Source organism: Eubalaena glacialis, chromosome 10 (assembly GCF_028564815.1).
Source record: "Eubalaena glacialis isolate mEubGla1 chromosome 10, mEubGla1.1.hap2.+ XY, whole genome shotgun sequence".
NCBI lineage: Eukaryota > Metazoa > Chordata > Mammalia > Artiodactyla > Balaenidae > Eubalaena > Eubalaena glacialis.
The window spans coordinates 113,340,510-113,367,490 of NC_083725.1; the positions used below are offsets into that span (position 1 = coordinate 113,340,510).

At 49.3% G+C, this 26,981-nt stretch overlaps 3 protein-coding genes across 6 annotated transcripts; 1 reads left to right on the forward strand and 2 right to left on the reverse strand.

Annotated features, from left to right (window-relative positions):
- Positions 1-60: 60 nt before the first annotated feature.
- Positions 61-12,118, reverse strand: BSCL2 (BSCL2 lipid droplet biogenesis associated, seipin). 4 transcript variants are annotated; one of them, XM_061201880.1, is made up of 13 exons: positions 11,823-12,118; positions 11,464-11,542; positions 9,394-9,616; positions 7,582-7,898; positions 5,942-6,023; positions 2,879-3,022; positions 1,936-2,070; positions 1,651-1,748; positions 1,077-1,218; positions 869-935; positions 609-695; positions 433-513; positions 61-294 (listed from the first exon to the last, which is right to left on the reverse strand). In XM_061201880.1, the coding sequence occupies exons 3-13, from the start codon at positions 9,484-9,486 to the stop codon at positions 152-154; spliced, it is 1,389 nt and encodes a 462-aa protein (XP_061057863.1). In that variant the 5' UTR covers positions 9,487-9,616; positions 11,464-11,542; positions 11,823-12,118; the 3' UTR covers positions 61-151. The 4 variants fall into 4 exon arrangements, with proteins under 4 accessions (XP_061057863.1, XP_061057867.1, XP_061057864.1 ...); XM_061201884.1 differs by lacking the exons at positions 9,394-9,616; positions 11,464-11,542; positions 11,823-12,118 and adding an exon at positions 8,717-8,774; XM_061201881.1 differs by lacking the exons at positions 9,394-9,616; positions 11,464-11,542; positions 11,823-12,118 and adding an exon at positions 8,550-8,591.
- Positions 8,773-11,508, forward strand: GNG3 (G protein subunit gamma 3). Its single transcript, XM_061201886.1, has 4 exons — positions 8,773-9,022; positions 10,004-10,217; positions 10,621-10,720; positions 10,995-11,508. The coding sequence occupies exons 3-4, from the start codon at positions 10,622-10,624 to the stop codon at positions 11,121-11,123; spliced, it is 228 nt and encodes a 75-aa protein (XP_061057869.1). The 5' UTR covers positions 8,773-9,022; positions 10,004-10,217; position 10,621; the 3' UTR covers positions 11,124-11,508.
- A 4,399-nt stretch (positions 12,119-16,517) lies between the features above and the next one.
- On the reverse strand, positions 16,518-26,863 carry HNRNPUL2 (heterogeneous nuclear ribonucleoprotein U like 2). The gene is made up of 14 exons (XM_061201887.1): positions 25,814-26,863; positions 23,758-23,893; positions 23,390-23,466; positions 23,060-23,199; positions 22,660-22,750; positions 22,460-22,572; positions 21,974-22,237; positions 21,676-21,798; positions 21,168-21,296; positions 20,291-20,459; positions 18,746-18,946; positions 17,630-17,703; positions 17,258-17,365; positions 16,518-17,139 (listed from the first exon to the last, which is right to left on the reverse strand). The coding sequence occupies exons 1-14, from the start codon at positions 26,352-26,354 to the stop codon at positions 17,059-17,061; spliced, it is 2,247 nt and encodes a 748-aa protein (XP_061057870.1). The 5' UTR covers positions 26,355-26,863; the 3' UTR covers positions 16,518-17,058.
- Positions 26,864-26,981: the final 118 nt, after the last annotated feature.

Sequence of the window (26,981 nt, forward strand, 5' to 3'; positions counted from 1 at the left end):
GCCTGGGGAACATCAGGTTTTCAAATGGCCCTGAATCCACTTCAGAGTCAGGGAGGCAGCTGGCACGAAAATAGTTTATTGGGGGAGCCCCGGAAAGGGAAAGGGATCAGGGGGGAGAGGGCTGGAGTGTGGGGACTCTGCCCTATTCTCTTCAGGAACTAGAGCAAATGGGGCGCTGTCGGACAGTGCCTGCCGAGGGTTCAGAGCTGCCCAGGGTCTCCGGGGCAAGGGCAGGGGCAGAAACAGGCAGGTTGGCCTCCGTCAGGAGAGCTGCATCTTCCCAGGAGCCTGAACCTGGGCCAGGGGAAGGAGAAACAAAATCCCAAATGGGAAATTCCAGACCAGGGGCTCCTGCCCCCACCCAACGTGGCCTTCTCCCTACCCACAGGCCAACCCCAGTCCACCCAGGTCCCGCTGCAGAGTGCCCCTCACCGTCACTGGCCTCGGGCTCTAGCTCCTCTTCGCCACTCAGGGGCTGTGGATCTGGTTTCTCCTCCTCAGACAGCTGGCCTTCTGCAGCCCCAGGGGGAAGGCAGAGGTCAGTCTGGAGGAGGCTGAAGGGGAGGGCTGAGAGGAGTCAGGAAGGAGGTCGGGCTGCTGCACCTTACCTGGCTCCGAGGGATCTGCATGGCTCTCACTATCCTCTGTAATGGGTGACAGCTGAGTGGACTCCTCCTGGCCTTGGGGCCCCGTGCCTCCAAAGGGGGTAGAGGACAGGGCAGGGCTAGGGCAGCTGTGCCTGGATAGCAGTGCCAACTTCACCCCATTCAGCCTTTCCCTTGACCTTCAGCTTGGTATGTGAGCACCTAAAGCCTCATACTGGATGGCGCAGGAGCCTCCTCACCCAGCCCCCAGCCATCACCTTTACCTGGCTGATGGGCAGAGATCCTCCGCTGGACTTCCTTGCGGGAACTGTCTCTGTTTCGGATGTTTACCTGTAGGGGGGAAACTCCTGAGCAGCAAGGACTGCCTTCCCTCACCGGTGATCAGGGCCCTTCAGCCCCAGCCCCCAACATGCTCCTGCCCACTCCCCAAAGAAGGACCATGAGGGGGAGAGGAAAGGGGTCCTTTGCGACCTGCAGAGAGAGGCGGTGTCGGGGCCAGATGCCCCGCCACACCCACTGCATGTAGCTGAAGAGCACGATGACGCTGAGGAAGGTGAAGTTGCTGGCGACACCAACGAAGGCGCAGGTCATCGGGAAGTTGTACAGCAGGTACCTGAAGCAGGAAGCAGAGACAGGAGGGGAGTAGCAGCTACCAGGGAGTACCAGCCTTCTCATTTCCCAGAAATAACTTCTAGGGCGATTCACCAGTTTGGCTAGAGCTGGGCTCCATCCCCTGCCTCCCACCCACTGAGCCGATGTGTTCAAGAGAGCAGTTCTCAACACTGACTGCACATGACCTTTCCCTGGGGTGCTTTCAAAAAGTCTGATGGCCTGGTATGACCCTAACAAATCCTGGTCTTGGCGTGGGGCCCAGGCATCAGTATTTTTTTAAAGTTCCCCAGGGGCCTGATATGCTGATGTGCAGTCAGGGTTGAGAATCTGTGGCCTAAGTAAAACCCGTAAAACCCGTCGCCTCTGCTTAGGACCCTCTTCACTTAAGGACAGCCCCACGAGAGCTGCCCAGGCCACGTCGGTGCTTCCTCACCTGAGCCCAGTGAAGTGGGCGTGGATGCGGAGGTAGGCTCCGTACAGCTGGATGCGCTTGCTGTGGATCTCGATAATGGCTCCGGTGGTCGGCACATACTGCAGGCGGGTGGGCAGTGGTGGCAGCACATCAGGCCAGGATCCTGCCGCTGTCACTCTTACCAGGACAATCTGAGGCCCGCTTCCAGCCTCTACTGCTGTCCCTCCTGACCGAGCCCAGAAGCTCCTCAGGTAAAATTCTGGGCTTGTGGGGAGGGCTGTCTCCTAGTCCTCCTTCCCCCCTTACCGAGTTCTCCCTGTATTCTGGGTACAGCTCCACCTCCAGGACCTGCTTCTGCTCTGCAAAGCCAAACAGCAGGAGGCTAGAGAAGACCAGTGTGTCAAGCATCTGGAGTAGGTTTGAGCGGTAATGCAGCATCACCTGCCAGGGCCAGGAGGGAGAGGCTGGGGACGGGTGCCCGCCCCTCCACCACCCCTGAGCAGGCTAGGAAGGCTGCTTCTTCCCCGGTCCCTGCTCCCTCACTTTCACTTCCTACCACGCCCCCAAAACCCAAGTCTTGACCCAACCGTTGCAAACACTTGAATGACATCCCTGCCCTGCCCTACCCGGCCACGTGTCTCTATTCCAATACAACAAAGCCCCCTTTTCTAAGAAACCCTCCTAGGTGAAGCCCCACACTGTCTCTCATCTACCTTTCCCCCAAATGGTTCTATAATCCAGAACAGACTGTATGTTCCAGTGTACCATCTGAAGCTTTTTCCCCCATGTGGACATTCGGGGATTTGCTTCATGATATGGTTCTGTTGATAATTAAGAACAGAATCTAACATTTATTGAACACCCACTATTTCCTCATTGAATCCAAACTAGTCTTGTTATGAGAGAGTTACTACTATATTCACTTATAGCACTTTATAACTAAGGGGTTAAGTAAATTGCCCCTCAGCTAGCATGTTTCTGAGTGAGGATTCGAGGCCAGGCTTGCCTGGCTCCAAAGAAGCCCCTGTTTTCAGGGTGGCTCCACTCTTCAGACTTTACCCCAAAGCTGGACATGCACATCAGATGTTAGGGGGTGTTTGTCTGGTGTGGTAAACTGACACCTCTTGCCTATCCTGATGTGTCTGTGACTTCAGAGCTGGGATGTTTTCTCCTGAAGCCCTACCCAGATACTCTGACATCTGTCATCATCCTCCACACCCTCCTAGACAGGCTAGGAATGAACACTCACGGAGCGTGAAGAGGTGGAGATGATTCGGCCGCCTCTGGTGTAGCATGAAATGGTGACCAAGAACATGCCCAAATCTTGATTCACAGGAGACTCTGGCAGCTCAAGCTCTAAGGTAACGCGGTACGGCTGTCCATACATCAGCACCTGCCCAAGGTAGCCCCGTCTCTTTAAAAAAAATTATTTTTAATTGCGCTGCCCCTGTACCACCTCCCCCCTTCCCCTCCAAACACTCTGCCACAACCCTCTGCTCTCAAAACAGGCCTCTCAATCTCTCTGGTCCCAAGAAAGTGCTGCCCCCTTCTGGTGGCTGGATCCCTCCCACTTCTGAGATCTTCAGTATCCTGTCTGCTCTACTGAATCACTCTTTTCGAGAAAGGTTGTGTCACATTTCTTTTCCAAAAGTGAACCGTCATGTTGCCAACTGGGCCATCTGTGACTCAGGTCTCTCTGTCCCCGTGAGGCCATCTTCCCGGACCCAGCCTACCTTCACTTACGTTATTAATTAACCGAGTGCCAGAAGTGCTCACCATCTCCCTAGCCAGCTGTCGCACAGTCACTGTCACTCAACACCATCTTATGTCATTCTGGGTCCTTTATCTTGGTTCTGTTGGTAGAACCCTGAGACTCACAGCAGGAAGGCTTCTTCACTGGGATTAACCTCAAAAGGTTAAAGATGTGCCACCAAACATACCCTAGTTTTTCCTGACTGTTCCTATATTCCTCTAATCCTATATTCAGCTATGCTTGTCCTATGCATGACCCCCTCAGGGTGATACATAAGGATCACAGGGGTGATGGTAAAGCTTCTGGTTTTAACCAAAGAGGGAGTGGATTAAAAAAAAAAAAAAAGAAGTTGAAAAAAAACTTTCCCCTAACCCTAATAGTGTACTAGCTCCAAAATCTAGATATGGCTATGAGGGTACTTTGAGCATTTTATCCATAGGGTAATAGGTGAAAAACCACTGATCAAAGTCTTTCTTTATACAGATTCTTATTTTCGGTCTGAATTACGTCTTGACAAAAATGGATTCCGTGAGATTCCTTACCCCCTGTAGAGGCCAGATGAATCTAAGCCAGTTGCTTCACTGAATTCTTTGAAACATTAAAATAGGTAGTTCTCTGGATGGGCAGGAGGGAAATGGGGAGTGACTGCTAGGTAGTGGGTATGGGTTTCTTTCTGGGGTGATGAAAATGTTCTAAAATTGATTATGGTGATGGTTGCTCAACTCTGAATATACTAAAAACGACTGAACTGTACATTTTGAATGGTGACTTGTACACTATGTGAATTATACCTCAATAAAGATTTATATATATATTTTTTTCTTTTTAAACCAGTAATTATGTCATCTCCTCCAAGGGCATCCACAAAATCTAATACCAGAATCTTGTGAATGAGTCCTGCCTTTGTTCGCATTTGTCTGCCTGATGGGCAGGTTCTCCCTCTCCTCCATTCCCACACAGTATTCACCCTTCCTTAAAAGGCCCACTTTGAGCCTCACCATCTCCATAGTCTCACACCTGTCTAATTCTTCACAAATTCTTCTGAAATGCAGAATCAGCGTCTTTGCTACTTAATGCAATGTATAGATTTCTGTCAATCCTGTGAGCTCCTTGAAAGCAGGACCACATCTTCTATTTCTAAACAAGGTGTTACACAGAGTAGACCCATTATTTCATGCATTCATTCAAAAATGTTCACTAGAAATGAATGAAATGATCAATCTGCTTTAATTATCAGGGACTTGGGCCTCACCCTTCATCCTTCCATTCCTTCCTCATCCAGCGGCCTGGTACCCGATTGTTTTAGGCTCCTTGCGTCCCCAACCATTATGATCTACAATGGGCAGCATCTCAGGTGCAAATGTACTGTGGCTTTGTTTCTATTCCCCTCTCAATATATTCCATTTATTATTATTATTATTATTAAGCCACAAAAACACATTGAACAAATGTTTTCACAGAACATTCTATAATAATCTCCAAGTTACTTTCCTGAGTAGCAGAATTAAAATGATAATCCTCTGTCTTGCAATGCCCAACATTCCACTTCACCACTTTTTTTTTTTTTTGGGTCACACCGTGCAGCTTGCAGGATCTTAGTTCTCCCCCCAGGGATTGAACCTGGACCCTCGGCAGTGAAAGCGTGGAGTCCTAACGACTGGACCGCCAGGGAATTCCCTTCCCCACTTCACCACTTTGAAATCTCCATTTGGGATCCACTCATCCCACCTGGTAAGCTTTCTGGATAGTGTTACCCTGGCAGTAAACTGGAAGATGTCACAGGATACAGGATACACAGTCTCCCAGGTTATTTGTATTGTCAACCCCAGGGGGCCCCAGACTCTACAGCTTACACTCCTCCCTTCAGAGTGATCATTTATTTCTATCCTGTGTTTTTTATCTTTAGGTCAGTATCCTCCCAAGTACAATTTTTGAAAAATCATTTTCAAATGATATTTAAACTCTTAGTAAGTCTGATTTCTGATGACTTCTCATTACATTGCTGACAACTCAAAAAACTCTGGTGATCAGAAATGCTCTTGATCCTCCAAGATCCTTCTGAAGTGTTGTGGGATCCTACCCTTTTTCAGAGCCTCCAGCAGCTTGCCTAACAGAGAAGGATGCATTCCCATTCTGCATTTCCCAGGGTTTCCAGGTTTGTTGAAGGCATACTGGCATTTGGCCAGTCCTCTGGCACAGTACCCTTTGTAATGGCAGGTTACACATATCTGTCAATGGTTTCATAATTTAACATACTTTCAAAACTCTTGGGTGGATTCCATCCTAGTTCTGTAAGATAGCTGATCTGTTAATTTAGGTTCATTTAGATCTAAAATACACCTTATCTAGTAGATATGGCCTGGCTGAAACAGTTTAAGAAGGAGGAAAGAATAATCCACACAATTCATTTGGACTTTAATTTTTCTTTCACCTCCCTTTCCTTGAAAGCCTTCCTTTTAGTCTCTATTACTCGGTCCCTGACGTCCAGGTCTTTCTCAAGTCTTCCTGTTTCAAGTCATCAAAGCTCTAATGAAACCTCTCTTCAGCTCCCATACTCACCCGATCACGTCCACCCTTAGCCAGTGAGACATTGGCAACAGGGAAGGAGCAGAGTAAGGAGGCGGAGGAATCGCAGTCGGTCCTAAATGAGAACGGGGATGATACTCTGCTAAGTTATAGAGTCTGCCTTACTTGTTCACACACCTCCTTGGCCCCTAGGGCTCCCTTTCCTATCCCCCATCCCTTCTCCCAGAATGGGCACGCTTCTCTGTTATAGAGAGAGATGGAGAAGAAATGCAGCCAGGAGATTCAAGACAACAGAATGAGTCTTTAATTCTCTTCCTGCTACTTCCATTTATTTCCTTTCATTAGGGCAGACATTCTTAAATGGGAACCTATGGACACTTAGTTGAATAGTTTCGGACTTAAGTGTTTCTAAAGACTCACTTGGGGAGCTGATAAAAATGCAGATTCCTGGGTCCCACTCCTCCAGATTCTGATTTAGGAATTCTGGTCTGGGGCCTAGTTTGAGAAAACTCCTCCAAAGGGATCCACAGATGATCTTTAAGAGGCTTACGAACCCTTCGAATTGTAGGCAAAATTGCACATGGGCATATATATAGGTTTTTATGGCAGGAAGGGCCATAGCTTTCATAAGATCCATGCCTCTTAAAAGTTTAAGCAGGGCTTCCCTGGTGGCGCAGTGGTTAGGAGTCCGCCTGCCAATGCAGGGGACATGGGTTCGAGCCCTGGTCCGGGAGGATACCACATGCCGCGGAGCAACTGAGCCCGTGTGCCACAACTGCTGAGCCTGCGCTCTTGAGCCCGTGAGCCACAACTACTGAAGCCCGTGTGCCACAACTACTGAGGCCTGCGTGCCTAGAGCCTGCGCTCCACAAGAGAAGCCACTGCAGTGAAAAGCCCTCGCACCGCAACGAAGAGTGGCCCCCGCTCACTGCAACTAGAGAAAGCCAGCGCACAGCAACGGAAGACCCAACGCAGCCAATAAATAAATAAATAAAATAAAATAAATAAAATAAATAAATAAAAGTTTAAGCAGCTCTGCCTTAGAAATTACAGCTCACGACCACGGACTCAGGACAGGGAAAAAAAAAAAACAACTTTGGACCATTGATAATAGTGCCCTTGTCAGCACCTCTTGATTGGTCCTGTAGTCATTGTTAAAAGAAGGGGAGAGAATTTGGCAGGATCTGTAAAATGGGAAGGAATTGAGGCCCCAGGCAAGAAGTAGGACTCTGGGAGTTTATGTACCCAGACACCCTGTGTTTCCATAAATTCTCTTGCAGCAGACTATCCGGGAGTGGGAAGAAGTAATGTAAAAGGCAAACTACTGCTTTCCTAATACCTCCTCTACTGAAGGCCAGATTAGTTCTGAGATGACCCAAGGGGTTGGGTTGGCTCAAAAGTCTACAGTGGCCCTCATAATGACAATCTAGGAGAGGGATTTTTTTTTTTTCTTCTTTTTAACCAGATTCCAGCCACCAGAGACAGGACTAGGACCCTAGAGCCCTACCAGCCCAGACCTGCTCCAACCTTGGGTTATAAAAGAAATCAGTATAAGCACACTGGGCTCAAGTGTCCTCCTCCGTAAATAAGGGGGTTGACCTGAATAAGCTCCAAGGGTCCTTGCAGCAACTCTCTCACAGGATTCCTCTACTTTGACAGAAGACCCCTCTCACCTGTAGTAGAAATGCACGGGGCTGAGGTGGCTGACTGTCGGCATGTAGGAATAGTAGAAGGAGCCATAGAGGAAGACAGACACCCAGAGCAGGAGGAGGATGGTACAGAAGAGCACCCCAAACTGCAGTAGCAGCTTGCGGGCACGGCCTGCCAGGACGTGGCCCATCTCCTGGGCCCACAGTAAGGCAGGTACTGGTGGGTCATTGACCATGATGGGGAGTGCAGGGGGTCTGGCCCCGGGTTCAGGCCTTGAGTTCCTAGGTGCTCTGCCACCTGGACGCCACCCCTGGCCATGGGATGAAGCAGCTGGTGGTTCCTGGAAAAAGACAGAGAAAGGGGAAATAATGGCTCTTTTCACGGGGGAGGTGGGGACAAAAAGGACAAGCTTACCGGACTGGCTTTGAGGAACCAGAGATAGCAAGACATAGCAAAGTCTTTGTTTCATATGGCCTTTCTCCAATTGATTGCGTTTCTCAGCCAATTATCCCTTCCTTTCCTCCACTGTGCTCTCTCCACCACCTGTGCTAGAGTTCCTCAGCTGAACCCATCCTCGGGTCACCTGATTCTGGGACAGCCACCTTGACAGTCATTCATAGTAATACGTAACATACAGAGGATGAGCACCTTAAAATTCTTCCAAGGCGGTTTTACACACACGATGACACGATTCCACACTGCGAGGTGGCTGCACGGAGAGCACGCGCGACTTGCCTAAGGTCGCACAGCCGGACTCAAAGCCAGCAACCTCAGCGCAGCCACAATTCCCTCCCGAGCTTCTCCTCTCCTCCTGGAGCTGCGGTCGCTCTCACACAGGGCCGCGCCCCACTCCGGGCAGGGCGTCCTGCAGCCAACGGCCGCTCCCCGCCAGCCTCCTCTGGCTCGGCGGTGGGCGCGGCGCCCGGGTCCCCCACCCAACCGCAGCAACATAGAAACCAGCCAGCGGGCCGCCACAGGGGTGCAGACTCACCAGCCGCGCGCTGCCGGGGCAACGGCGAGAAGATACTTCCGCCTCCCGGGGGAAGTCCCTCCCCCTTCCGCCGGCCCCCCCCCCCCTTTTGTAGCACTGGGGGCGGGGCTCGTCCGGGGCGGGCCCCGCTGCAGGGGGCGGGGCCTTCCGGGCCGCCAAATTCCTACCTCCTGGCGCCCGGCACTGTCCGTTCCTGCGGTCCGTTACCCTCCGGATACCAAAACCAAAGGGGACAGGCGCCTCCCTCCAGGCCCCAAGATATGCTCCAGATATGAGTCAGCAGGATCCCTCAGCCCGCCCCTCGAGGCCGCAATCACGGCCCTCCGCCCACACCTTCACTATCCGCCATTTAACCCCCGAAGATGGGGAGAGGCGGGCATCCAGCTGGCGCTGATTTTCGTTGCCCACAGCTCCTTGGATCTATGGGCTTCCAAGGCAGAGAGCATTCGCCCCGAGAACGCTGCAATCTGCGGGTACCTGTGCATCTTGGGCGTTGCGCCAGCGGGCTGGCTGTCCCCTATTCACAACAGCGGTAGCATTTCAGGCCCGTGTTTTGTCTCCAGCTTTTATGATGCGTGATCGACCTCCTCCGACCCTAACTAGACTTTCCCTCCCCCGCAGCGCATTATCTAGACTAGGTTTTGGCGGGTGGCACTTTCTATTTTGTATATGTCTATTCACCCCAAGTAAGATCCCTCAGAAGGATCAGTGTTGTGTACATCTTTGCGTACATCTCACAGCACCAAGCACAACACTGCAGACGTGGGAGGCAATCTCAGACCAATACACACACACACCCAGGAAGCCCATCCATTTCCAGAAACACCCACCGACTCTCCCCTACCTCGTCTTTGTCCGATTCTTTGATCTGATCTCTGCATGCCTCTTTTTCCCCAGCTGCTCCTTCTTCTCTTCGGTCTGCCATTTCTTTAGACATCTTCCTGATGGACCTCGCCGCCCCTGGATCTTCCACTCGAGTCACTTGTAGCTAGAACGTTAAAGTGGTGATCTAGAAGCTGATACCTGTAGCTCATCACATTTTCCTGGATATGGGGAATGGAGGGTCCCTGGGAGAGAAATGAAGATTCAGGTGTTAAATGCTGTGTCAGAGTAGAGGGAGGAGGGATGGAGGGGGCGACTGCCCAGCTGATGTCAGATTTTCAAATGAGCAGGGTCTCACGCAGTCAGTACTGACTCCACTGCAGGGGCTGTCACAGGTCCAGACCACCCCATTTGAGGGGGGAATCTACCTGGGACTCAGCTACTTCCAGCTCCTTTGGGGAGGTCTCTAGCCCAGACTCTGGATGCCTGCAATGGGGGAGGGGCAGGTAGTGAGACAGTAACAGTGGGGGTGTGCACAGGGGCTGCAGGCAGCAGCCAGGCTCCCCCACTGGCCAGAGAGTTGGTATGTGCCAGGATCTGAGCAGCTCCTTCTAGCATCCTTCATCTTTCAGGTAACAGCCAGTGCTGGAGCTGCAAAATCTGGGACCAGCCCTCCACTGGCCTCTGACTTGACCCTCCCCAGTGGCCTTGTATTAGATGCTTCTGCTGCTGCGTCAGATATTCTCAGCTGCAACTCCCTGCAAGGTGGGGCACCCATCTCAGGCAGAAGGTTTTGGTGCACCCCACGATCCTTCTCCCCAGGACTGTCGCTGCCCGTGGCCTCAGGTGAGTAGCGAGCATCCTGCTTTTCTCCCTCTGGGGCTCAAGGGGGCAGGTGGGGGTTCTGTACTCTCCTCATTAGGGCGGGGCTCTTTCTAGTTGTGGTTTTCAGAGCTGGGAACACACATAACTTGAGGGCTCTGAAGCCTTAAATCATTTATATGTTTAATGATCTGTGGCCCAGGCCATGTAGGAGTTTGGGGAGCATCTCATCCCACTTCTCCATTTCCTTAGCTGAGGAAGACAGGAATGGGAAAGACCACGGAGGTTGGGGATAAAAGGGGAGTAAAATATTGGGGCATATGACCCGGCCTTGTAAAGGTTGATGAGGAGTAAGCACAGAGGGGGGCCTTCAGCTGAGATTGTGCAGGGCCCCCCTATCATGCTCTGAGCTCTCTCTTTTCTCCAGGATGAAAGGGGAGACCCCTGTGAACAGCACTATGAGTATTGGGCAAGCCCGCAAGATGGTGGAACAGCTTAAGATTGAAGCCAGCTTGTGCCGGATAAAGGTGGGTGGGGCCCTGGATCCCCTTAGTTGGCAGCCTGTACCGTAGGTTCCCAAACCTCAGGGTAAGAGATGCTTTCTTTCATTGACTCCCTGAGATCACAGGAGGAGTCTTGGGATCTGTAAGGAGAGCTGGCCCCAGGTCTCCGTGGGTGATGAGGGAAGAGAAGACTGTCTTAAGGAGCCCTAGAGATGGCAAAAGATTATCCATTTGGGGAGGGAGGCTGCAGTCCATTTAGGGTTTCTGGCTAACAGTTCCCCTCCCGGCTGTGCCCCAGGTGTCCAAGGCAGCAGCAGACCTGATGACTTACTGTGATGCCCACGCCTGTGAGGATCCCCTCATCACCCCTGTGCCCACTTCAGAGAACCCTTTCCGGGAGAAGAAATTCTTCTGTGCCCTCCTCTGAGCTGCCCTGTCCCTCCTCACAACTCTTCATCTTTCCCTCTCCCGGGCCCTTCCTCATTTATGTCAGGAACTGTGGTGAGCCCCCTAGGGTCCCTGCATCCCATCCCTAGCCCTTTCCCAACCCTGTGAGGTTATCTGAAGCACAAGGCCCTCCCTCACCTATCTGCCGACCCCATTTCCTCACCCACTGAGGCGGACCCGAAGCACCCCGTGACTCGGGGCACCCTTAGCTCCACCCACAGAAGGGCTGTCAGACTCTGCCAGCGTCCTGCCCGCTTCCCTCTGTGACCCGCTCAGACAATGGAGAGAGGGATGGGCTGGGTGCTTGCTCTCAGTCTCACCTGGAACTATTGGAAGTGTAAAGCCATTTGAAGAATAAAGTCATCCAGAGTCTCAGAGGACAGCTCCTGTGTTACCGTTCTTGGGGGATAGGATCATCAGTCAATAGATTTGGGAGTGGATGCGGCAGGTGGAAAAGCTTGCCATAACCAGGGAACAGGGCCAGTCAAAGCGGGTTAGACATTGTCTAGGATCGGAGATCCGCCGGGTTAGGGTGGATGGCGGGCAAGAGAGAACGTCTCAAGTGGAAGAATTAAGTTACAGACAGACACTCAGAGGCTACGGAGAGCATACACACACACACACACACACACACACACACACACGAGAGCAATGAAGACAAGTGAAAATGAAAACAGACCGAACGGGGCGGACTGAGGGAGGGATTCCGAAGGGCAGTCGCAGACAGGAGGTACCCAGTGAGAGGGGAGGAGCTTGGTTCCAGTTCCTGGGAAGGGGCCGTTTTACTTCTAAGATGGCGACGCCCACAGCAGGTCTCCGTCCAAGATGGCCGCCGCCAGGGGGATCCGCACCAATATGGCAGCCGCATGTCACAGCGTTTCACCGTACAGGGCTTCTCAGCTGGGCCCATACTTAAAATGGCGGCCCCAGGCATCCAGAGTTCTCAATATGGTCCCTTCCGCGCTCATCTGTCTCAAAATGGCTGCTCTTTCCCTCGTCAACTCGATACCCACTCCTACCCACCCCGGAGGCCGGAAGCCGACGTCCACCCGATCCAGGTGAAGGCACACTGGCGGCTACTGCCAAGGATCATGGGACAAGGGGGTTCCAGCAAGCACGCCAGCAGTAGGCGCCGGTCGCGTGGATCTTATGAGAGAATCTAGGTCTCTATATCTTGCCTAGTAGAGACTCCTTTGGAGCGGAAGCAGAAGTGTGAGGACAATGCCCGGCGCCGTGCGGCTCGGGGCGCTGTTCCTTGGTCGCTTCCTGTTCTCCCTAGGAGTTGGATAAGCCCGAAGTTGTTCAGTTTGGGCTTCCTGTTAGAACTGGGGCTTGCTATTCTCCCACTTCCCATTCAGGCCCCTTCTGTCACATCCGCCAGGAGCAGTGTCCCCGCCCCTGGTGCGCCTACCACCCCTCGTAGTGGTCCAGGTCCAGCAAGCTGCCCGGCCAGAGGTTTGTCTCACGAGCGCCTCGCGGACTCAAACTTGGCGGAGGTTTATAAAGCCCCAGAATACCTTTCTAGAAGCCGTTACCTTCCAAGGGAAGGAAAGACACATACGGAGGTGGGACCAGGGCCAAGGCAGAGAAAGTAAGTCTCAGGATGTCTGCTCCTCATGGGTTGTCAAGATTCCCCACCCCCTACCCAGTGATACATGCTTCCCGGGGCAAGCCTGGGCCATGCTTTGTCCTGGGATACACTTGCGGGTAGGGTCGGCTGCCAGAGGCTGCCTTGCAGAAGGGGGTGACCTGTATTAGAGACAGCACATCGCCCCCAGCTTCCCCACACCTTCACACAGGAAGACAGCAGGGGAGGGGAACAGAGAGGAAACCAAAGGAATAAAGGGGGTTCTTCCAGGAACTGAACTTAAGTTTCCTATGGACGTCTCCACAGGCTCCAGGAGTACTCAGTGAACTTGAGGCACCTTCAGGAATAGCAGCTTCCCCGCTGTTGATGAATTCCTGAGCCCTAATAGGCCCTGGAGATATTTAATTCCCTCATCCTAGAGAGGAAGAAACCAAGGGAAGTAACCTGGCTGCTCTCCTTAAGTGGGGACCTACCCCCCGTTCTGTTCAGGAGCCTGCTTAGTTCTTCCTTAGTGCCCGTTGAAAACTCCTCTAAGGATCAAGTCTGTTTAATCCCTGCATCCTGTCAGTGTCTGGCATATGGCAGGCATTCAAATATCCAACGATTGTACTATACATGCTTAAATGGCAAGCAAGGCATAGAAGGCACTAAAAGAATCTTTCTCTTTTCCTAAGGTATCACAGTGTTGGGCAAATTCCAGAGGGGTAAGTGAAAATGTCCACATCGGCTCAGACTTGGTAAGAAGTCAGAAGTGCTCAATAAATGTAATCTTGATATTAGGTTATTTAAAAAAAAAAAAAAAAAAAGCAACCTCTGCTCAGTTTTTCTACACATTCAATTTTCATACTTATCAGATTAGGGGTGAATGGCTGCAACCCTAGCTGGGGGCAAAGGGGGGGGGGTCTAGAGGTTACTAGAGACAAGGCATGAGCTATAAATAACCATTTAAAATGATTAGCTATAACACTGAGTAACTTTAAATATCCTAGAGAATGAGCAGACACTGAAATCAAGGATAGCCTTTGGGCCCAAAGCTGTAAGCCCCTAGGGTGGGAATCTCTATCATGTACGGAGGGAGGAGTTAGAGCAGTAACTATATCTGTATCACCACTACTTCAAAACACTAGATGTCATAAGCCTGTGGGAGCCCAGCCTTAATAAGTCCTTGACCATTTATCAGAAGTTACAATCAATATCAGTTCGGTGCTAGTAATGCAGTAGTGCTTTTGTCAATTAAAGTTACCTTCTCATTCTACATATTCACTAGGAAAGAATCCCCATCAAACATCTTCTGTTGAATAAGTAGGCTTTTCTTCTTAAGTGGTAATTACGAATAAACTTAATCTGGCTCCTAAATGGAACCCTACATTTAACTTCAAGCATCTAACTGGTTTTAGTATAGGCCAAATACACAGAGGTCATGAGTTATGATTTATTTTCTTCTATTCCAATGGCTCAAGCTCTTAGTAAAAGCAAGCACTTAAGTAAGCCAGCAAACCCTGAGTGAAGGTATGGCTGGTTCCCAAGTGAAAGCATGGCAGAATAGGAAGGGAGAAAAGCCATGAAAGAGGAAAGCCGACCTTGGTTGGAACCCAGTACAACTTGAGGAGGAGCGTCAGAAATAAATAAAGCCCCCAATGACACACTCTATCCAGTCAGTGCAGCCACAGGAGAGGGTGAATTCAATCCAAATGGTTATTTATTCTAAAACTGGAAGCTACCGTGCCTACATTTTTGCCATAATGTTGTAATGAGAACAGGGGAGGAAAAAGTTACAGATGTAAACAATGACACAGTTACATTTTTTTAAAATGGTAAAACCCTTTTTTACTGGCCACTTCCAAGAATGCTTTACAGGTTGTGCAATAACATTTACAGGCTCCATGTGGTGTTTGTCTCACAAGCTTTTCCATCTACAACTACAACAGACGTCTGATAAGACACTAAACAAGTCTTCTAAGGAAAACAAGGGTAGGGATCCCGCCTGTTAATCCACATTTTCCCCCTTAACATTGTTTTTTCATAATAAAAAACCAGACAGAAACAAAACCCAGACATCTACTGTTGTTGCGAGTGATCTCTTGGACTAAACCGACATGGACATGGCAGTTTCACTCTCCACCCACCTAGAGAAAGCTTTTTTTTTTTTTAAAAAAAATGACTTTCTAGTGTCAAAAATTAACAGCAAGTACCTTCCCTCCCCCCAAAAAAACCCAAAGCGGCTTAAGCTTTGTCCCCCTGGTCCTGAGGGCCTAGCATCCCCGAACCGTGTTGTAGACTATAAAAAGATGCTATTTGCTGGAGAACTAAACGTTTGAATAGGGGTGGCAGCTTCTGCCTCAGAGTCAATTTTCTGTTATAACATAATCTTGCCCTAAGGGAATTTCTTTGGGCTCCAGTTTCTACCTCCTCCTTTTTACCTCCCTGACACTATGAGCAAAGCTTTCTCAAAAACTCCCCTTAATAATAAAAAGTTAGTGGGTTACAGAAAAATTCATGCAATCACTTCACCCACTGCCACACACAAATCCATTTGATGGCACCACAGAAAAAGCAGGTGCCCAGAGAAAGGACATCATTATGAGCAAGCAAACGTATTGCCTATCAGCCCCCCATTCCAGCCTCCGGGTCAGAGGTCCTTGTGGAGCAGAAGGGCGACTAGAGGGCCAGAACGAGGGCCTGCGCACCCTCCTGGGCACGGCAGTAACCGTGGGAGAGGGAGAGAGAGGTCAAATCTCAGCACAAAATTTTCAACAGAGGACTGCCCAGGTAAGGAAATGGAAGTGAAGTACCTTCTAGTAGCACAACCCAGGGCTCCCCTCGCCAGGAAGTGCAGCAATGTGTGGTGTTCGCTGAGTAAGCTCTTGGCTGACACAATGCTGAGCAGGAAGGTGAATGAGAACTGAAGCTCAGTATTGAAAGAGCATTCCCATAACCCACCCATATTCTTGAACCAGCAACGTGAAGCTGTCTGTCAAGAACTGGGAGGGTGCTGGTAAAGTTACAAACAATACCTCTCCCGACTGAAGTCTCTTGGCTAGAGGCCTCTCTGGGACACACAGGGAAGGCACCCCAGGAGGAATCCTGTTTCAACAAGTCGGGAAGGGGTGCTCCCTTTCATGCACACGCTGCACACGCTCACATTCATGCTCTTCCCAAGTTCCAGCAGCCCCACGGAGCTGCCTCCCGCCCCCCACCCCCCCCTTTTCTATTCACTCTCTATCTGTGTATCAAAAAAGCCAGCAGGGCCCCGGCCCTCCACACTGTAGAAAATAGCTGCTATTCTCAGCGCCTGGGCCTGGTAGCCCACACCACAGGATTCACCTATATACATATCCTGCTGCAGTGAAAAGAATCCTGCTTCGTTTCTGTGTGAGCTGAAACCCTGAGAAACGTTCCTTCTCTTGAACTATAAGAGGACAGATTCTCTAACAGAGATGATTTCAGAGACTTCCCACCTATCTCAACCTTGGAAGACAGAGAGTAGAGACTGGCAAATCACAGTCTTCAGGCTGAGGGCTGCAACCCCAACTCTTCCCCCGGATTTTATGGAAATCCATTAACAGATACAGAGAGGCTGCAAGCTATTCTGCTCTGCAATCAGGAACAGTCCCCATGCCTCCTTGGCGTGGGGATCCTCTATAACAGAACCGCCCAACTGGTAGTCTCCATGCCTCAGCCAAACAGCACAAAGGCACAGAACGTGGAGATAGGGACACTATGGCCTCCCAGCCCACCGGACCAGATATCCCAAGAGGGAAAGGTCGGTAAAGAAAATACAAACGGTTAGTTGGTGCAAGTGATTGATAAGAGCTGATCGTTTATTTTCACTGCCCCAGTCACAAGCTCTCCCTCTGTCCCCACTCCTGCCTGCTATGGAGAGCGCCCTCGCTCGCACGCCTCCCCACCCTCTCCGCACCACCTCGCCGTCACTCTCCCTTACTCGGCTGCCGGTCCAGCTGCCTTCGAATGTCAGAAGGGTGACATTTTCAGTTCTTTTCCTGTCTAACTGCAGGGTATAGGACAGGCAGCCCTAAGTGCTGCTTTCTGAGCAAATGTTTTTTTGATTACAAATATCTAACTAGGTTTGAAATGTTTTATAGAATAAGACAATATTCTTTTCAACAAACTTTAAAAAAAAATGTACAGTTTTGTTGTTTGTTTCCACCCCCCTCCCCCCCCTGCTTGCGCACCCTCCCCCCACCGCCCCTCCCCGGCAGCTCAGCCCCACCCCGGCAGCCCCTGTTTTCCTTGGTTGTGTTTTGGGGGGTGCTTGGCACCCCCAGAGATTCAGCTTCATGGCTGACAGGCGACAATGGCAGGGGCTTCACCGATACCCTTGGTAACCGTAGTAGTTCCTGTAGTATCGGTCTCTGTCCTGGGGATGGTGGTAGTAGTAATTCTGCCACTAGAAGAAAGGGGAAACTCCATCACTTGGAGCCACAGCTGGCTGAGGACGGAGAGGCATGACACTCATCCCTCTGGTCCTGCCCCCCTTCATCTCTCTATCCCCAGATGATACTTACATCCCGACTGTATTGTCTGTAATAGTCTCTGTATCTGTTGTACTCATAATCTCGCCCATAGAACCGATCGTAGTCTCCCCTGTATCGATCGTAGAAATTACGGTAACCCTGAGAAAGGAGAAAGAGAAGGAGTGAAGATGTATGGGTTTTCAGCATCACCATCCACTGCTATCCCCCGTCTTAAATGAGACACATCTTCACTTGATATTGTAAACAAGCTTAACCTTCCCAGGATAAAGTCTTCCAGAGGAACAAATTAAATGGGCAAAACCCTAAGCCCTGAGAAGACAGCCCAAGCCACTCTGCTCCCCCAAGCCAATAGGAACGGCTACCACGGCCCAGAGGGAGGAGCAGAAGGAGGGCTGCACTCACCCCTCTGCTTCCAGACTGCCCCCAGTACTGCTGCCCGTAGGCCCGGGTGTCGTAGCCTCGGCGCTGCCCGCCCACTGGAAGAGAAATGGAGAGCGCGCTCAGACAGCTGGCTCCACATCTGAGTGGAAATCAAAAAGTCGGAGCCAAAGGCAATTCTGGGGGAATAGGAGGCCTGCTTCTGCCAGGCTCACACAATGTTAATTAAAGCACCAGCCAGGACCTTTTAAAAAGTCTGAGGGGGGGTAGGGCAGAGGAATAGAGACACAAGAAAACCAAGCCACCTTGGTTTCACCTTTTGAAGCTCCCCAATTCCTGCAAAACATTTAAGATGCCAAAAGCATACATGGCAGAGTTAGAAACATGAGTAAAAACTGCCATTCGTAGAGTCACAGACTTTCAGCCCTGGAAGGGATCCTGGATATCATATAACCCAGACCCATCATTTTATACAAATGAACAAAGTCTAAACGATAAGCTCTTCCAGGGTAGGAACTGTTGGTATTCCCACTGCCCAGCACGTAGCAGGCGCTCAAAAATTTTGTTGACTTACACTTATAATTGCACACACACACACACACACACACGCATTTTTAATGCACAGTGAATGCACACTGTGGCGGGGGGTGTTAACTGACAAACTAGACATTCAGGAGGGAAATTAATTCCACTAATAAGCTAACTTACTGTCTAACACCCCCCCCCAGATTACTGAATAATGCATTCACTTTCTGCTCTATACAGTTGGGTTGATCCAATAGACAAAGTAGCAAGGAAAAAGATAATCTGATGTCACTGCACAAATCCTTCATATAGACTACAATAGTGAAGGGGGAATCCATATGTAAAAATGAAAACTAGATAAATGAACAGGCTCAAGCATTGCTTTTCAAGGAAACAAATATTTTTGTTGAAAAATAACTACCTTTTGCTGAAGGATTATGGAAAAAGCACAAGAAGCTGGGAGTAAAGAACACAGGAAGAAATAAGCTCCATAAAGAAGGGACTTCCTTATTGTTGGTGATCTGACTTGGTTTGCCTGGCCTTTCCTTGTGGGTCCTGCTGCACTCAGCACAGAGAACAGACTGAGGCTCGGGCTGGCAGGTCCCCAGGACTCACCGTAGCCTTGGCCTCTGCTTCGGTTCTGCCGGTTCCGCTTGTTTCGATTGTTTCGGCGGTTTGTCCGCTTCTCGGAGGGGGGCAGCAGCTTCCTTGCCTCCTCCTTGTACTTAGTGACAATGGGCTGAGCTTCCTCCTTCTCCAGCTCCCCGTATGTCACCTCATCCATATAGTCGCATTTTTCAGGCAGAGAGAAGTTGGCTGTAGAAGTAAGAGAGAAGCTTGTGGGCCTCCAAGTACATGACGGGTAAGATCTCATGATGAAAACCCCACTACAAGAATAGGACTTTCTAAGCCTCATCTATTAATGCACAGAAGTGTGCTGGGTTCACGCTACGGGTTTTCCCTAAACTGTAACAGCCCCAGGCAAAGGGCTATCTGCAAACTGTAGATTTACAAGTTCTCAAGTGATCCATAATAAATTAAGAGTGAACTGGGTTAAGGTTTCTTATCAGGACAGAAGCAGGCAGCCAGAGGCTAAAAGTAACTGAGAAAGTTTTGGTGTTGGTTAGATAAGAAATACACTTTTAAACAGACTCAAGAAGAAACTGACCCCAGCCTAAAGGCACTTACTCATCTATACAAGGAAAACAGTTAACAAGAGTACGGGGTCCTCATTAAAACCACCTGTGTATGATGGGAGAGCACACTTGCCAGTCTCTAGACATCAAGTTCAGAGGCTGAGTCCCAGCAGAATTCAGTTCAATGAGGCTCTCCTGATTCTTAGATGAATCCAGTTAGCCCTCCGTTTTATAAAACTGAACTAAATTCCTCCAAGTGCTTGAGTACCAGTTATGGACTGGCTTAGTTCATTCTAAGTAAACTTGGAGAATCCAGCTCTTAAATGTGTAACCAGCTCCCATGCCTGGGCATTATCAGAATTCAAAGAGCCAGTAGTTGATAGCTCAGGTGGGATGCCAGGCGCTGAAGGCAGCAAGGGGAAAAACCAAACTCTGAGGGTGAACAGCAAAAAACTAGATCAATCAAGATAGTTAATTTTGCCTTGTAGGGAACCTTGCTGTAAGGCTTTGTACCACACATATCAAAACCCCAAACAAACAAACAACAAAAATAAAAAACAGGCCTAATGCGATACTAGAAATCAAAATATACTGATGAGATCATTCACTCCAACCACTACCATTTTAATTTGAACCACAAGAATGTCCCATCTCTAGAATATAAATTCAGAGAAGGCAGAGCTTCATTTCATTCATTCTTTCCCTGTGTCTAGAACAGTACTGGACAAATAGTAGACACTCTAAGTATTTACTAAATGAATAACTGACTCATTGAAGCCTCTGCCTTAAGGCTATCATCCTGTGGTCTATCACCATTTCTCTTTTTGTATTTTATCAGAATGAATCAAGGGATTATTGCTTCACCATTCACTCTGCTCATTCATTAATCTTTAAGTGATCACACCCATTAATTTACTCCACAGATTTACACTTTACATGTGGAGAATCCTCCAGGTGCTAAGAGGCTCTAGTGAGGTGTGCATGGACCAAGGACAGGACCCCTAACTTGCAGCGTTTAGCCCACCTTTCATCTCCAGCATTATAGACTCAGGCACATCGTCTCCCTCCACTTCCTTCCTCAGCTCCAGCCTCTTCTTCCAGTCCTCCTCATTAGGGACGACCACCACCACTTTCCGAGAGAAAGTCTTGAACAGCAATAGCTTCCGCCGTTGGCCAGAGTTGTACACGTTACACTAGGGACAAGAGGAGTAATAGACGTTTTAGGAATAAAAATTAAACTCTGATTCAACCAACAATTACTGAGCATCTTTCACAAGTGAGGCACTAGATTAGGGGTCTTATTTACACAATCTCTTTGAATTCTTCAAAAGCTACATGATGTTATCCTGTTTTACACAACATGAAAATTGAGACTCAGAGAGGCCAAGACTTGTCCAAGGTCACAACCCTAGTAAGCGGTGGAGCCATGAATCCAAAGCTCCAACGCTCTCTCCATTGCCTCTAGAATGTGTTTTATAGTCTGGGTCCATACACTCTCTGGTAAAAACACTAAGAGTTGTATCTCTGAGTTCAAAACACATTACAACCGTAACACAACCACTTGGTCATAATCAGGTAACCTGATTCTGTTACTTAATTCAGTCTTTCTCAGTCTTTCTCTATATACGCACCCTATTTTGACTCTCAGCAATTTTTTTTTAATGAGATTTTTAAAAAAATTATTTATTTTGGCTGTGCCGGGTCTTAGTTGCAGCATGCATGCGGGATCTAGTTCCCTGACTAGGGATCGAACCCAGGCCCCCTGTACTGGGAGCACGCAGTCTTACCCACTGGACCACCAGCGAAGTCCCTGAGCAATTTTATCAGATTAAATGGATACCAAATCTTTTATCTTTGGACCTACTGTTAAATTAGGTTTCTTTTGAATGTTTGAACAATACCTGATCAAGAATGAAGTTCCTCTTTGTCCGGGAAGCAATCTGGACCAGCTTACTAAGGCACTGGGAGGCTTGCTGAACTAAAAGGTCTCGGCTTTTGGGGTCCATCTGTGGCTCCTCGAGCCCCTTCATCTAATGAGTTTGAGAGGAAGAGAAACACAAGAAGTTACACAGTAAGTTAAAGCCCAAGAATCACTGGTAAATGCCACACCACCACCACATCAGTTCACTGACATTCCTCAGTGCTGTGAATGCTGTCCATTTCCTACAGAACTCATTTCCAGTCTCAATCTGGATATACTCCAGACTTTACCAGCTTTCAGATTTGACAACACAGCAAAGGAAAAAAAAAAAATCTACCATAAACACATACTGAGAACTCATTTCTTTATTTGTGGGGCCCTTGTTCTCAGACACCTGAAAGACCAACTCCACTGGGAAAAGATTATATAAGTTTCTTGGTACCTCAAGAGCTAATATCACAGCTGACTAACCCCTCCCAGCAACTCACCCTCATTTGATTGAGCACAGTCTCAGCTCCCAGGACATTGTATCTTTTCTCAGGGTTTTCTTTTGTGTATTTCAGTGCCCACTGGGTCTTTCCAGATCCAGGCAGTCCCACCATCAGAATCACCTGCAAGTAAACAGAACCAGGAATGCTATAAAAAATAAGTGAGGGTCATGTTTACAAAGCCCAATTTAAGAACATCCTCCCCCCTTCCCCCAGCTGGGTAAAGTTTTCAGAAGAAAAGCGACCCACCCACCATTCCAAGCACGAGCACCAAGGTTCTGCACACTCTCCGGCATACCTCACACTCCTCTATGGTCTTGGGAGGGACCGCAGTGCGCACGCGCTCCTCCACAGGCACGGCATGGATGAACACAAACTCTTCTGGCGGTGGGAAGAAGGGCTCCTCCTTCTGACCAAAATTTAATTCTACAACACAATTTTTGCAGAGGACATGGGGTAGGAGGGCCCGGTCAGCCAGGGATTCCTTGTTGATACGGAATGCCACACCAAGGTCTTCTCCATTCTTGGAAAAGGAAAGTTCTACTTCTTCAGCCTCAAAATTCTACAACGACGAAAGACAAGAGCATTTATGGGCACACAGAACTTGAGGCTGATTAATCTTACAATTTAATCTTTTTTTTTCTCTACTCCAACTGCTGTACTAAACAACTATGTGAGCAATGCATCAAACGCAGAAAAGACAGCAGCTGATGGGAAGCAAATTGATCCCTAGTGCCCTCTATTTACTCCTTGTTACAAATCTACAACTTTCAGGAGCACTTACAGCAAAGCAGCCAATGACATCATTCTCCCCAAAAGTCTGGCCAAATTCCTCAAACTGCCCATTCTCTGCCTTGAGTCCTCGTCCATCGAAACCATAAGAGAATTCATCCTCACCTAGAATAATCAGCAGATTAGTTACCTACACTCAAACCTCCCACAGAACAGCAAACACTAAAATGATTAAGTTAAAAATAACTTTACCAAGCTGTGGATGGGAAAAATCAACAGACCATCCAACTCGAAGGAGAGAAACCTCTGTGCAGCCTTCTTTCATTGGGAGATTCTGGGTTATCTGGCCAAGTCAGAAAAGGAACTTTCAGATACTCGAGCAAAGTCTGAGTTAGACAAGATTTTGATACAAACCGAAAACGACAACTATCACAACTCAACATCAGAAAAACAACTGTCAATTAACTTAAACCAAAGCCATGAGGGTCAATTTCTTGGTTACTGGAGCTACGGTTGTCATTCAAGTGTAGTGCCTTTTTCTGCACTAATAAAATACTGGTGGGCAGTAAACTACTATGTACTGGAGTCCAGTACATAGCAGTTTAATGACTAATTTAATAAATGAATGGTCTTAATGAGCTGTACACACTACCTTGGCCTCAAAGCAGACTTTCCCCTTTGTCACTCCATAAGTACTTCTTGCCCCAGACCAAAGGGTGGGGAACTTCTCTGAGAAAAGTGGCTGCCCTCCATAGCGGTCTTTGCTCACTTGAAAATGGAGATCAGAGGTATCTGTTAAGAAAGAAGCAATCTGTTTACTCCAATGCCCAACACTCGAAGACACCAATAGAACACAAATATACCCAGTTCTCAAGAATGGATACAAAGTTTAAATCTCTTCAAAGTTGCAGGCCATGAAGTTTCAATCTCCAAAATCACTTCTGATTGGTTTAAAACCTCAACCTGTCTGCCTTATACATACAAGTGTCCAGGTTCACAAGAGTCTGATCCTCTTCCTCATCTTTTGCCTCTTCTTCCGGGGGTGGTGGAGACTTTGAACTATACATATGAGAGAAAAACAAATACAATGTAACCAAAGTCCTCTAATTGGAGAGGTGTCTGCATGACATCAGGTCTGTTTATCAGCAAATATAAAATTCCAGCAGACAGCTTCTTTCAACAAATGTGAAAAGGGCAACAGGAGCTTTCAGGGTAGATTTAATCTAAAACTTAGGCCTGTAAAAACCTATTCCATTTTTAATCCACCCCTTTCCAGACTCTCCAGTCAACATCAGGTATACCAAAATCAGAGCAGACACTCCCTTCAATGAAAGGGACTATTTCCCTCACCGGCTGTGGTAAGCCTCCTCTCGGAATTCATAGTAAGCTCGGCCATGTTCATCCTTCTCATCCCGCTGTCTCTTTACCCCCCGCCGCTCACCATCTGAGCCTGCTGGTTTTGACTTTTCACTATCTTGGTCATCTCCTACAAAAAGGAGGGAGAGAAAATCAGCAGTTTTCATACTGGAGTGTAGAATAAGCTCAGAACCAACAGAAACTAAAGGAGGACCTGCATATCTGTCTAGTCAGAAGAGCCAGGTTTTTCCCATTGCATTCATAGAATGTTTTATTTCCAAAGATGATCATCTTCCTGTCATTGGCTGGGATTTTATTTAAAAAAAAAAAAAAAAAAAAAAAGGGACATCATGGGCTAATTACAGTCAAGCAGTAGATTAAAAATTTGGCAATTTTTGCATTCTAAATTTATCTGCTTAAATCAGGTCAAACTTGCAGATTTTCCCACCAATATGACATAAAAGAAACATCCCATAAGTTTTTTAAAAACTTCATAGCTTAACTTCGATTCCTGACTATCAGATTTGGATTTAGGCTGGACACTTAACATATGTTTTCCAACACTTTTCCACAGCTTCATGTTACAGAAGCCTCAATTTTTTTTTTTTTTTTTAAGAGTTTGCCTTTCCAGCTCTGAAACGCACAGCCATCCACAGCTTTACTTACATAGCTAATGGACTATAGTGTATATACAGAGCTGTATTTTTATCACAGATTTTTACTGAAACTTGCAGGAGCAAACCATTAAGTCACAAGAGACCCATAAATAATACTGCATCTTTACTGCACATAATTTGGGGCACAAAGGTGCTGTCATACAGTTAGCAACATTCTTCACAAGAGGAGAAACAAAAAACAATTTTTCCTTGGACTTTTTTTGGTTTGTAACACTAAAGTTTTTAATAATAACTTCTTTAAAGAAGTTCTTTATCCCTCAACCTTTTTTATCTGCTATCTGGCGGTACACGTTAAGTCAAAGGTTATGTAATGGGATTTTTGTTCCAGGACATAGGACAATCTGCAAGTTGCATGTGACTGTTGTAGAATGGGTTCCAATTATACCATCATACCAAGCAGCAGCCTAAAAAATGTATTATAAAAGGAACTAAAGCAAGCCACTTCATATTAAGAATGGGAAGCGGCTCTAGCTTTCCTCCCTACTCTGACAAAACAGTTATGGATCAGCTCCAACCATCCAATTACTTCAAAGAGAGAAAGGTCACTAACTCCCTAGGGCAACTCTATACAGTCTCTTCCACAAGGTTACTCAATGGACCCACCAACACCCCAATCATTTCAATTCAGGAAATCAAGGACCCGAAATGTAAAAAGCTAGCTAAGTGTACAGCAAATATACAAATTTGCCCATCCATCCACTCAGATGAAAGATTAAAATTTAATCGTAAGAATTCAGACAAGGTTAAACCCCTAGCCAAATGATGTTGATTAACATTCTAAATGCTGTAGATTAAAATTTTTTCTTCCGTAGTTAACAATTAAACTTGACACTCTCACACCACAGACTGCTGAAGCAGGAGCTGCTGCTAAAGCAGGAGCAATGTTAGATTTCCAGATTTTCGCTGTGGCTCAAACTCTAATACTGAGCTTTTGATGCAGCGAACTTTGACGAACTGAGCTTATTGCTTAATTTTATGGCGAAAAAGTCAACAGTCGGGCCGAAGCCTCCAACAGTCGGTCTGGCTGTCCGTGTAATCAACAATTCCTCAGTGCATTCTCGGTTTAGGAAAAGATAACCAGCACCGCGGGAGGCTGCTCCAACAGGTAGCTCATAAGCAGTTCGCAAGCAACATCGCTTACTTCCATCCACTACCACCAAGCAACCAAGTTAGGCAGGAACCTCCCTCCTGCAGAGAGTGGGGCCACCAGAGGTAGTCAAACCCCCCAAAAAGGTGGGTAGAGAACGAAAGCCACCTCCCCTGGGGAGTCCCACCGAATGGCGATGGGAATCGAACCCCGCGATGCAGAGCTTGGTGCTGGGTCAGGGGCGCACCCGGCAGGTTGGAGCCGGGCTCCGCTGCCAGCTCCTCACCCTGTTCCTCTGCGGCCTTGTCACCCGGCGCCTCGGATCCCGGCGTCTCGTCTCCGCTCCGATCCTCCGGCTCATCTTCCTCCCCCTTGCCGGTGCCCTGCTCTTCGCCACCATTCACCCCACCTGACTCGGCTGTGGCCTCCTCCTCCGGTTTCTCGGAAGCATCGGGCTCGGCCGCGGCCTCCACGGCTGCCGCCTCCGGGGGCTCCGGCGGCGGCTGTGCGGCCTGGCCCGAGGCCTGGGCAGGGGGTGGCTCTTCGTCTTCGTCCTCAAGCAGCGCCTCCTCGTCCTCCTCCTCCTCCTCTTCGTCCTCCTCCTCGTCCCCGCCCGGGCCGCCGCCCGACGCGGCCACAGGCCGAGGCTCCGCCTTGCAGGCCCCGCCGGGCCCGGCCCCGCCACCGCCGGCCTCGTCCTCGAGCATCTCGGCGTCCAGCGCCTCCTGCAGCCGCTGCGCCAGATCCACCTTGAGGCCGCGCGAGTCCAGGCCGCGCCGCTGCAGCTCCGACCGCAGCTCGGTCACTTTCAGCCGCTTCACTTCCATCGCCGCCGCCGCCTCCTCCGCCTCCCGCCGCCTCCCGCCGCCTCCTCCCCTGCGAACCGTCGACCGAGCCCGACCGCGCAGGCGCCGCTGCCGCCCGCCTCCGCCTCACGCGCCAGCACTGAGCCCGCGCGAGCGAGCGCACGCACGTAGGCACGCAGGCAGAGGGCCGCGCGCAGCCTCCGCTACGTAGTGTTTGTTTCTCGCCCTTCCTCCCTCCCCCTTTCGGCCCTCGGAGCCCAAAACAACGCAGCGAGGAGCTGCTTCCTCTCCAGCCACCTTGGTTCCCCTGCCGCGGGCGGGCGGGCGGGTGGGCGCGCCGAGTACGACGGACTTCCCTCTCTTTACCTCCCGCCCCCTCTCACCCCCTGGGCCAATCGCCGCCAGCGGCTTCACGGCGCAGTCGCACCGGAGCCGGAGACGGGAAAGGCTGGCTTCGGCTCAAGTGCCTCGTAGTACCGAGGCGTGTGCGCACCCGTCTCTCCGTACTTCCAGCCGGGGCTCCGCGCAGCCGCCCGGAGTTCCCTCGCCACACGCCCCTCCCACCCCGTCACCACCCTTACTTCCGTCTGACCCGATCGCGCTGTTGTCGTAGGGCTTGCTCGCTAATCTCTGTTCCCTAGTGTCTAT